At 42.1% G+C, this 11,565-nt stretch overlaps 1 protein-coding gene across 1 annotated transcript; it reads left to right on the forward strand.

The window, feature by feature from the left end:
* The first annotated feature begins 922 nt into the window (after positions 1 to 922).
* WDCP (WD repeat and coiled coil containing) lies at positions 923 to 8,508 on the forward strand. Its single transcript, XM_052649543.1, has 5 exons — positions 923 to 2,710; positions 5,407 to 5,524; positions 7,782 to 7,872; position 8,012; positions 8,062 to 8,508. The coding sequence occupies exons 1-5, from the start codon at positions 923 to 925 to the stop codon at positions 8,218 to 8,220; spliced, it is 2,157 nt and encodes a 718-aa protein (XP_052505503.1). The 3' UTR covers positions 8,221 to 8,508.
* The last annotated feature ends 3,057 nt before the right edge of the window (positions 8,509 to 11,565 follow it).

Consider the following 11,565-nt stretch of genomic DNA (forward strand, 5'->3'; position numbering starts at 1 on the left):
GATGTACATTTAGATTTTTCTCTTACAAAAGATGCTATAGTAAATCCTTATACATATACATGCTGGAGTATTTTTATGGTACCGTGAAAAGTCTTTCTTTTAAATCTCTTATATTTCTTACATATTTTTTTGCATTTGGATCTTTAATTTATCTGGAAGGTGTTTTGTTATAAGATATGAAAGGCAAGTTTCTTAACCTTTTAGAGCTTCAGCTCTGTTGTCTCTCACACAAGAATAATAGTGCTAACCTCACTGGACTATTACATGGATTGTATTGAATTCCAGATGCTTTTGAACTGTGGTGTTGGAGAAGACTCTTGAGAGTCCCTTGGACTTCAAGGAGATCCAACCAGTCCATTCTAAAGGAGATCAGTTCTGGGTGTTCATTGGAAGGACTGATGCTAAAGCTGAAACTCCAATACTTTGGCCACCTCATGCGAAGAGTTAACTCATTGGAAAAGACTCTGATGCTGGGAGGGATTGGGGGCAGGAGGAGAAGGGGACGACAGAGGATGAGATGGCCGGATGGCATCACCAACTCAATAAACATGAGTTTGAGTGAACTTCAGGAGTTGGTGATGGACAGGGAGGCCTGGTGCGCTGCGATTCATGGGGTCGCAAAGAGTCAGACACGACTGAGCGACTGAACTAAACTGAACTAGCACCACATATGGCACATTTTGGATATATTTATTCTCTTCCTTTCCTTCTAATTTGGCCAGCAAATTCCTATAGTAATTGGATGTGTATATAGGATATTTTCTTTTTGCATATTCAGTAAGTCGAGTCATCCTGATTTCCTCTGTTTTGCCGTGTCTCACATTTCACAGAAAGGCCAAACCAGTTGTCTGGATTTGTCTGGTTATATTTTCATGGTGTAACTTTCCTTCTTAATTATTTCAGAGAACCTTTATCAGAAAGGATGGAGTTGGGACAAGGAAAACTTCTCAGGACTGGACTGAATGCTTTATATCAAGCAATACACCCAATTCATGGCCTTGCTTGGACTGATGGGACTCAGGTAGTCTTGACCAATTTACAGCTTCACAGTGGAGAGGCCAAATTTGGGGACTCAACAGTCCTTGGGCAGTTTGAACATGTGTATGGGGTGTCCTGGGCCCCGCCTGGTGCAGCTGACACACCCACTCTGCTCGCTGTCCAGCACAAGAAGTGTGTCATCGTGTGGCAGCTGTGTCCTAGCCCTGCAGAAGAGCCAAGCAAGTGGCTGATGTCTCAGCCCTGTGAGATCAGACAGTCATGCCCTGTCCTTCCCCAGGGCTGTGTGTGGCACCCAGAAAGTGCCATCCTGACTGTGCTGACTGCTCGGGATGTCTCCGTGTTCTACAACATCCACTGTGACAGTTCCCAAGTCAAAGTGGACGTCAGCACCCAAGGCCTCATTCACTGTGCGTGTTGGACCCAGGATGGCCAGAGGCTGGTGGTGGCAGCAGGCAGCAGCCTGCACTCTTACATTTGGGACAGTGCTCAGAAGACTGTTCACAGGTGCTCCCTCTGTCCCATCTTTGATGTGGACAGCTACGTTCGCTCAATCGGGGCCACTGTGGACTCACAGGTCGCTATAGCCACTGAGCTTCCGCTGGACAAGATTTGTGGGTTAAATGCTTCTGGAACTTTTGACGTTCCCCCTAGTGGTGAAGACACTTGTCTGCATGCTTTACCAGTTACTGATCCACTTTCCTCTGAAACAAATTCTGAAACATCAGTGTCGTCATCCTTTTCTGAGCCTCTGGATCTAACTCATATCCACTTCAACAGATTTAAATCTGAGGGTAGTTCTCTTACTTGTCTAAGAAAAAAAGACTACTTGACAGGAACTGGCCTAGATTCTTCACATTTGATCCTTTTGACCTTTGAGAAGGAGGTTACCTGCAACAGAAAAGTCATCATTCCAGGCATTCTGGTTCCTGATCTAATAGCATTTAATCTTAAAGCACAAGCAGTCGCAGTGGCTTCCAATACATCTAATGTAATTTTTATCTATTCTGTCATTCCGTTAATAATGCCAAACATCCAGCAGATTCAGTTAGAGAGTAATGAAAGACCAAAAGGCATATGTTTCTTGACAGATAAATTACTATTAATTTTGGTGGGAAGACAAAAGTCCACTGACTCGGCATTTCTTCCTTCTTCAAAATCTGATCAGTATATGATTCGTTTGATTGTTAGAGAGGTAATGCTGAAAGAAGACTCTCCAGTGACACTGAGTGAAAACCAGAGTGGTAACTCTGCTTTCAGTACTCTGATAAATAAAACAAATATAAAAAAGCTAATTGAAGATCTTTCACCAGATTTTTGTCACCAAAGCAGAGGGCTCTTGTTCACAGCTAATAGCAGCAGTCAAAGTGGACGGCCTGGAAGAACCCTTATTGAAGAAATAGAAAGTCCTGCATCCAGCATCTGTGATGGCTCCACAGTCCTAGAAACTCTAGATGCCAGGCCTGTTAACTGGTCAGTAACACTGCCCAGACCCAGCGGCACACCAGCCCACACCAGTACCGCAGAACCTCCTAACTTAGAATGGGAAAAGGAAACGTACCAGCTGTCTAAGGAACTGGAAGTTGTATCTAGGAACCTGAGTGAAGTGCAGCGACATCTTTCTGAACTCAGCAACTTTCTGCACGATGGAAAGAAATCCTCTCCAGTGTACCCACTCTCTCAGGATCTGCCTTATGTTCACATCACTTGCCAGGTAACTTCTCCTCTGGGGGAACTACCACTGGCTCCTGTAGCCAGTATGTGCTGCAAGAGAAATTTATTGTTGAGGCAGTGGGGTTCTAATTGAACTTCACTGAGCTGGGCATGTTATGTTCAGGCAAGTTTTTATACCTTTTCAGGTTGGTTGGATAGGCCCACATAGCAATATAAACCATGACTTTATCATGCGCATGATATGAAAACATGAATTCTTGCACTCATTCTGGCAATCTATGTTTAGAAGACAAATTATTAAATCATGCTGTTTCATTGAGAAGACCTTTTCTTATATGCAGTTGCAAGCTGTCTTCCACTTATAAGAAAGGTTATAGTCATTACAATTTTTTAATGTATCTATGTATGCCTGTATATGCAAACATAAAATATTTAAATAGGCTCATATAATATCTTATTTTATCATGAATACTTTCCCATTGAACTTGGTCCTGCTTCTCCTCCCTGTAATCCGTTTTTAGCTAGCAGCTTAATGTGGATCCTTGCATATTTTTCCTTCATACTCATATAATCTTACACAGATCTTTGCTTAATTCATAGGTATATAGGTGTTGGGGTGGTGATTTTCTCATTGTTTTACAAACATGGGGTCATATGGTGTATTCTTTACTTCATGCTGAGAGTATTCTGTTTATTCAGTTCTTCCCTTGTTGATGGACATTCACTTTGTTTTCAGTTCTTAGCCACTCCAAATAGTGCTGCAATAGTATTCTCATATGTATCTATTTATATTCATACTTTTATTTCTATTGGCTTGGTTCCCAGAAGTGGAAGTATAGATTTGAAGAGTATATATATATAATATGTATATGCTTCTACTTTTAATAAAGTTGCCAGATTGCCTTTCAAAGACTTTTTACTAAACAATGAATCATCACATGCCCGTCAGCAACATATGGGACTATCCTTTTCCTTACATCCTCACCAATCTGATGAATGTGAAGTAGTATTTCACTTTTATTAATTGTTTTTCCCATACTGTTGGCTATGATGAATGCTTAATCATGGATGACTCTTTGTGACCCCGTGGACTGTAGCCTGCCAGGCTCCTCTGTCCATGGGATTCTGCAGGTGAGAATATTGGAGTGGGTTGCCATTTCCTACTCTAGAGGATCTTCCCAACCCAGGGATCAAACCCTGTCTCTTGTGTCCCCTACATTGGCAGGCAGGTTCTTTACCACTGTGCCACCTGGGAAGCCCCTGGTAATTCACTACTGTTAATGAATTTGAGTATATCCTCATGTGTTTTGGTCAGTTGAGTGTGAATTGCCTTTTGCTCATTTTTTGCTATTGAGTTACCAGTTTGTAAGAGGTTTTCTAAAGAAATTGATAGATGTGTAGTAACCTAGGTTTTCTTGTATTATTTTATTACATTAGTTTTTACATTTATGTTTTTAATCATTGATTAAAATTTTCTGAAAGGTAAGTAGTTGTGCTACCAACATTATTAAAAATCCATCTTTATCCCACTGAACTTGATTTACCAAATTTCTTATATATAAACTTACATATCCTGAGATCTAATTCTGGTTACTTCTTACTGCAGCTAATGTAATACTGGTCTTTGTCTAAAACTTTAACAATACCACACTGATATGATTACTGTGGACTTATATATCTTTGTTTAAAGATATATAGATAGATCTTTTGTCAGTTGATAGTTAGCATTTTTTTAAGCAATAAAGCATTTTAAAATTAAGGTATGTACATTATTAGACATATGCAGTTGCATACTTAAGTACAGAATATGCACTGTGTGTCCTCCATGGCTAAGTTGTGTGTGACTCTCTGACTCCATGGACTGGAGCACCCCAGGCTCCCCTGTCCATGGGATTCTCCAGGCAAGAATACTGGAGTGGGTTGCCATTTCTTCCTCCAGAGGATCTTCCTGACCCAGGGATCGAACCCATGTCTCCTGCATTGTCAGGAAGATTCTTTACCACTGTGCCACCTGAGAAGCCCAGAATATGCACTGCTGCTGCTACAGCTAAGTCACGTCAGTCGTGTCCGACTCTGTGCGACCCCATAGACAGCAGCCCACCAGGCTCCCCTGTCCCTGGGATTCTCCCAGGCAAGAACACTGGAGTGGGTTGCCATTCCCTTCTCCAGTGCATGAAAGTGAAAAGTGAAAGTGAAGTCGCTCAGTTGTATCCAACCCTTAGCGACCCCATGGACTGCAGCCTACCAGGCTCCTCTGCCCATGGGATTTTCCAGGCAAGAGTACTGGAGTGGGTACCATTGCCTTCTCCAGAATATGTACTAGGAAACCAAAAAACTTCATGTGGCTCACTTTATTTCAGTGGCCTGGAACCAAAATCTGCAATCTCTGAGGTATGCCTGTTTCTAAAACAGCCGAGCAGTTTTTCCTCACCATCTGATTGTCTTTCTCAGGCTGCCATCCATCATCCTATAAAGCTATTAGTCTCATCCTAGAGAAACCAATTCCTAGAGATAAAGACATAACCTTGGGGAGGAACAGAGCAAAAGGAAATTTGGGGTTGTATCTTGTCTGATTCTTTAGTTGTGCAAAATAATGCAGCAAAAAGCTCCTTATTAACACTGAAGTTGATAGTGGTAATAGATAAGAATTTGTTAAACTGTACATTCTATTCTTAGGAAATGTTAACCCCATTGCTTCTGCAATCAGTTTAACAATTTTTATCTTTATTTTTGAAGAAATGTCATTTTGTACGTCCTGTTGTTGAAAAAAGAATGATGCTTCTCTGCAATGGCAAGCTAAGACTCAGCACAGTCCAACAGACTTTCGGCCTCTCTCTTGTTGAAATGCTGCATGGTAGGTAAAATTCAGAAGGCGACTCTACCCGACATCCCCTCCCTCAATTTTGTGACTGTCACTGGTGATGAAAATGAAGTGTACCAACCATTTAGTGATTCAGTAGACAGTTAAAAAGTATTATTAATTGTTATTGTATATCTAGGCCTGTTATAGGTGCCGAAACACACAGAAAATATGGGTTCTGCCCTTAAGGAACTTACAACCTAGTTGAAAAACATGAGTGCACACATGAAAAAACTAAATAGAGTTACAAAGCAATATGTAACAACTGCAGGAAATGACAGAAAACCTCATATATAGTAGTTGCATTAAAACATAAAAAGCATCGCAGAATATTTCTTTTGTGTGTGTGTCGGGTGCGGGTGGGGGGGCTCTGTGCACACACATTCTTTCATTTGTTTATTAATTTGGGGGCTACACCACATGCCATATGAGATCTGAGATCTTAGTTCCCCAGCTAGGGATTGAACCCTTGTCTGCTGCAGAGGAAGTCTTAGCCACTGGATGGCTAGGGAAGTTCCTATATTCTTTTTTTCAAAATATTCTTTGCCGTTGTGGTTTATCACAGAACACTGAATATAGTTCTCTGTGCTATACAGTAGGACCTTATTGTTTTCTTTCTTTTTGGGGGCCGCGCCTTGAAGCTTGTGGGGTTTCAGTTCCCCAACCAGGGATTGAACCCAGGCCACAGCAGTGACAGCCTGGAATCCTAACCACTGGGCCACCAGGAAACTCCCATAGAATATTTCTTAAAGGCATTGTCATTTTTTTTTTAATTTATTTTTTTTATTGAAGGATAATTCCTTTATAGAACTTTGTTGCTTTCTGTCAAACCTGTGAATCAGCCATAGGTATACATATATCCCCTCCCTGGAACCTCCCCCACCATCTCCCTCCCCATCCCACCCCTCTAGATTGATACAGAGCCCCCGTTTGAATTTCCTGAGCCATACAGCAAATTCCCGTTGGCTATCTATTTTACATATGGTAATGTAAGTTTCCATGTTACTCTTTCCATACATCTCACCCTCTCCTCCCCTCTCCCCATGTCCATAAGTCTCTTCTCTATGTCTGTTTAGGAGCTGTCATTTTAATATGCAGCAAACGTGCACATGAAGGACTCTCCTAGATGGCTTAGGACTGACTCATGCCTGTGTTCCATCTGATGGGCAACATGGTGGTTTTCTTATGCCTCAGTCTTCAGGACAGCCACACACTAAACATAAAGTTTTTTTTTTTTATTTCATTTTTTTTTCCTGCTAAACGTTTGTAGCATCAGCATTTTTCTATTTTGATACATGCATTTATGATATGACTTGATAACTGTAATTTTTACTGGGTTAATATTCTGTCTTGGATATACCATATTTTTTTTCCTTCCAGTTTTATTGAGATACAATTGACATACAGTGCTATAAAGTGTACAACATAACAATTTGACTTAGTACATCATGTAAGTTAGTGAACAGCCATCATCTCATATAGACAGAAAAACTTTTTCCTTGTGATGAGCAGTATTTACTCTCAGTATTTACTGAAATACCATATTTCAGTTTGCCTTGTTTTCTTTGACATTTAAGTGGTTTCCAATTTTTCATTATCATCAATAACACTAATAAAAACCTTTCTGTATTTTATACATTTTTGGAAAGTGTAGATTTTCAAAAGTGAAATTACAGGGTCACAGTAGACTCAAAAGAACCAGAAAAAGTCCAGGTATGTGTTATACCAGTGGTCCTAGGTTACCTCAGAACAAACTATTTAGGATTATCTGGGCATTTGTAGCCTGGCACTAGTTAGCTCAACCTCCTTGGGTGTCTAGAGGCTGGCATGGATCTCAAAAATATAGACGTTTCCTCCATAGAGTTGCTGTTGCCAGGTTTGCGTAGTTTCTGGAGAAACTACTAGATGGCATTAGAAAAGGTAGGGACACCATACACACCCCCTAACACCAGCATGCACACATGCACACACAAGCTCAAATACATGACACTGACCCCTTAATGCCTAGCCCGGGCGTTAATACCTGTCCCTTAGCTCTGCCTGTCACCCGTCATCAATATCCCATTCCTGCCATGTAACCTGACCCTCAGTTTCACCCGGCCCCTCCACCTCTGTAAAGTCTTGTGATGGTCAGGTTCAGGGTCATCAACTACTGCATTCTTTCTCTCAAAAAAGTTGTATTTGTGATATTTTTCTTTATTGAGTAAGACAGGATATCCTGAATTGCCTGTGTGTTTATTTTACTTTGCAGACTCCCACTGGATCCTTCTTTGTGCGGACAGTGAAGGCTTCGTCCCCTTAACTTTCACAGCCACACAGGAAATAATCATAAGAGATGGCAGGTCAGATGACTTCCAAAACTCTGCCTCAGAGCCTTGATAGCAGTCCCTCCCTTGGAGTCTTCAGTGATGGATTCCCCAAAGTGGAGATACCACCAGCTCTTCTGACTAAACTGGCAGTGTAGTCTGATACTATCAGCAGAGTATGTGCTGCACAGACGAGGCCATTACTAACAAGAGCTGTTTTCCAAGGTGGATGCTCCCCAGCTGGGATCTGCAGTGCCGCTGGGAGGTGAAGCGCTCGCCATGGCTGGCTCCGCCACTCTTCCCCCCAGGCTGCTGTTCCCTGCTCCGCAGCAGAGCCCAGTCTTTGTTAGATGGCTCAGAAAGCAGTTATTTATGTATTCATGACTGTGTGGTTTTGTCTAAGGGCAGAATTCCCGGCACAAAACAATATTATGGTGCCATATGGATTGTGTTTTGTGGTTTCTCTGAGGCTTTCTGTCCCTTGCCCAAAATGGCATTAAAGCTCTTAGAAGCACTTAAAAGGCACCTCAGGATTGTAATAGATCTTCTTCTTGGCTTCAAGTTGAGTGTGAGGAGCGCTGGAGAACATCTGCTCCAGTGTCTCTTTTACCCTAAATGAGCAGGAATGCACAGACCTCAAAGGAAAACGAAAAATTGATTCATTTCTGCTCCCAGGACTACCTCGAACAGGAAGTAGTTCTGATGTTGGATTTAAACCTAAGCCTGTCACTTCCCTAGAAAATTCTGGCTGACAGAAGTCCAGGAGCTCCTGAAATCTGGCTCTGGGCACATTTCAAATGATACTTAAAGTGCTTTGACTCCCTCTGGGCCCCACTGAAGCGGGTCCTGATGTTACTAGCACAGTGCCAAGCACAGGTGAGGCCTGTGGCAGGATTTTGTGCTGTCGTCACTCAGGATTTCTCCCTGAGAGGTTACTCATCTCCTATTTTGGGGATCCTAAAAAATGCCCTATTTTTCTCCCAGTAATCAACTCCCTTAATTTAAATTGCCACCTTAATTTGTCTATTTTTATGTTCTCCCCGTTCAAGTCTTGCAGGCCAGCATAGAATCTGTGAGAGAAAGTATTTCAGAAAGTTGAAGGTTACACTGACTCTGAGATAGTTTCTTATAATTATGGGCTAAAGCACCAGCTTAGCCTAGTGGAAAGAGCCCTGATCCCAGCTTCAGAAAGACTCACCACTTTTCAGAGTCATAAACTTCTGGCACTGCAGCGTAACGAATGGATTGATGTGTGACTAGTCAGAACACATCTGCAGGTACGTTCTTTCAGCCGTAGGAGCTCAGATGCATAGGAGCACAAATGCCTCTTCCTCTTTTCTTTTAAAGTCATCTGGAAAGATCTTATACCCTTGAGGACTCCTGTCTGCTAGTTTATGAAGATGGAGCAGGGATAGGGAAGAGGCGAGAGCCACTTTGCGGTTGAAATGCATTAGAGGAGGAGACCAGTGGCTGAGGACAGCCTGAGGCCTGGCTCCATTTTCGAAGGAAGCGTCTGGTGGAGTGAAACCTCACAACTGTGAAGCCTCAAGATGGGGCCTGGGGGACCTGATAGCAAAATCTGTATAGGTGCCCCAGAGTGTACGCTACAGTCATTTCGCTGGTCAGAATCCTGTGGATGAGTCTTCAATAAAATCACTAATGGTTGTTGCAGCTGTTGTGAATGTTTTTGTTTTTTAAGTTTATTTATTTTTGTGTGCATTGGGTGGCATGCAGAATTTCCAGACCAAGGATTGAACTTAAGTCCTCTGCATTGGAAGCGAAGAGTGCCAACCACTAGACCACCAGGAGAATCCTGTTGTGAATGGTTTTTTTGTGTGGGTGTATGTGTGTGAATATTTTGATATTTACTTTGTGATTGTTTCTGGTTTAGAGGAATGTTCTTGATTTTTACATATGTTGTCTTCATATTTCTTCTGGTGGACAGTCCAGGATATAAATTATTTCTTTCCAACAAATCTGATCCCATGACAGCTCTCATACAAAACATGTTTCCCTGGTCTCTACTGTATATAATCATTGAAATAAATAAAAGATAATCCAATATTTGTTGGTTTGGGGAGAGAAGGAAACAGGGAGAGAAGAGCTAAATACTTTGAATTATTGTTTAATGTTATATTGAGAATATTGTACATAGAAACATTACTTACAAATCTCATTTTGTGCCCAAATTTAAAAAATTTTTGTATGGTATTATTTAATAAGTGCAATATATGTAAAGAATAAGAAGGCATAGTAATAAAGTGAATCACCTATCCCTAATTTAAGAACCAGAACATTACTAGGAACCATTCAAGCTCCCTATGTATCCTTCCTGGATCCTTCTCCAGAGAAGTAACTCCACCCCAGGTGCTTATCTCTTGATTGTTGTAAATTATCATTTCTTCTTTTCTATTTTTTATTTTATGTTTTTAGCTGCACCATGGGGCTTGGGGGATCTTAATTCCCAGACCAGGGATTGAACCCAGGCCACTGTAATGAAAGCACCAAGTCCAAAGCACTGGACCACCAGGAACCTCCCTCTTTTTATGTATTTATTTTTGGTTGTACTGGGTCTTCACTGCTACATGCAGGGTTTTTCTATTTGTGCTGAGCAGGGGCTACTCTCTAGTTCTGGGGTGAAAGCTTCTCATTGCGGTGGCTTCTCGTTGCGAGGCAGAAGTTCTAGGCACACAGGCTCAGTAGCTGCAGTACACAGGCTTAATTGCCTCGGGGCATGTGGGATCCTCCTGGATCAGGGATTGAACCCATGTCCCTGCATTGGCAGGAAGACTCCCAACCACGGGATGACCAAGGAAGTCCCAACTTCTACCACTTGATAATGGTAGAACCCACACGTTGCAACACTTTTCCCTCACTTAATACATACTTGGTATATATGGGAAATGGGTTGGTGGAGTAAATGGGAGAGAAAAGAGACTAAGGAGAGACCAAGTTAGGGATTTTGGTGACTGGATAGATGCTGACATAAATTTACCTAAAATGGAGGAGGCAGAACAAGTGTGGGGAGGACGTGTGATGTTTTAACTGCCTGGAGGACACTGACGTGGGCATCTGATCTCCAATTCTGGGTGCAAAACCATTTCTTCCATTTCTAACTGCTCTTAGGCAAGTTGCTTAATTCACTAGTCTATTTTCTCACCTGAAAATGAGATAATACCTGCTTCATAGGGTTGTCATGAAGAAGAAATGGAATTATACCTTTCAGGCAGCCCATGATCGCCTCGCATCTCCAAGATCCAACACTTGACCCCCAGCAGTGGCCCCGACTGCTGTTCTTGTACAGTGCAGCTCTCCTCGGTTTCCTAGGAGACTGCACTCCCGGGAAATAGAGGTGACATCAAATGTAGCACAAGCTTCTGATCCCACCTGCATTGCCCAGGTTTCCAAAGCACCGCATGACCACATGGGAGAAACTGCCTTCTTGTACCTTACTGTTTCCACATGGCCAGTGACTGTCCAGTGTTAAGAAACTGTTCTGGGGACTTTCTTGGTGGTCCAGTGGTTAAGAATCCACCTTTCAATGCAGGGTACTCACGATTGATCCATGGTCAGGGAACTAGGATCCCAGCTAAGAACTTAGTTGCCGAGGGGTAGCTAAGCCCGCCAACCCAACAAAGACAGTGCAGCCAAAAGAAAAACAAGCAAGCAAACAAAAACCTGTTCTATAGGTGTGTGTGAGTGTGCAATGTGTGACATATGTGTGTGCTG

Source organism: Budorcas taxicolor, chromosome 11 (assembly GCF_023091745.1).
Source record: "Budorcas taxicolor isolate Tak-1 chromosome 11, Takin1.1, whole genome shotgun sequence".
Taxonomy (NCBI): Eukaryota; Metazoa; Chordata; class Mammalia; order Artiodactyla; family Bovidae; genus Budorcas; species Budorcas taxicolor.

Bases quoted from the DNA above. Each gene is read 5' to 3' on its own strand.
- WDCP (XM_052649543.1), top strand. From the start codon at position 923: ATGGAGTTGGGACAAGGAAAACTTCTCAGGACTGGACTGAATGCTTTA. The intron at 2,711-5,406 runs GTAACTTCTCCT...TTATTTTTGAAG, and splicing joins ATGTTCACATCACTTGCCAG to AAATGTCATTTTGTACGTCC. The intron at 5,525-7,781 runs GTAGGTAAAATT...TTTACTTTGCAG, and splicing joins TCTTGTTGAAATGCTGCATG to ACTCCCACTGGATCCTTCTT.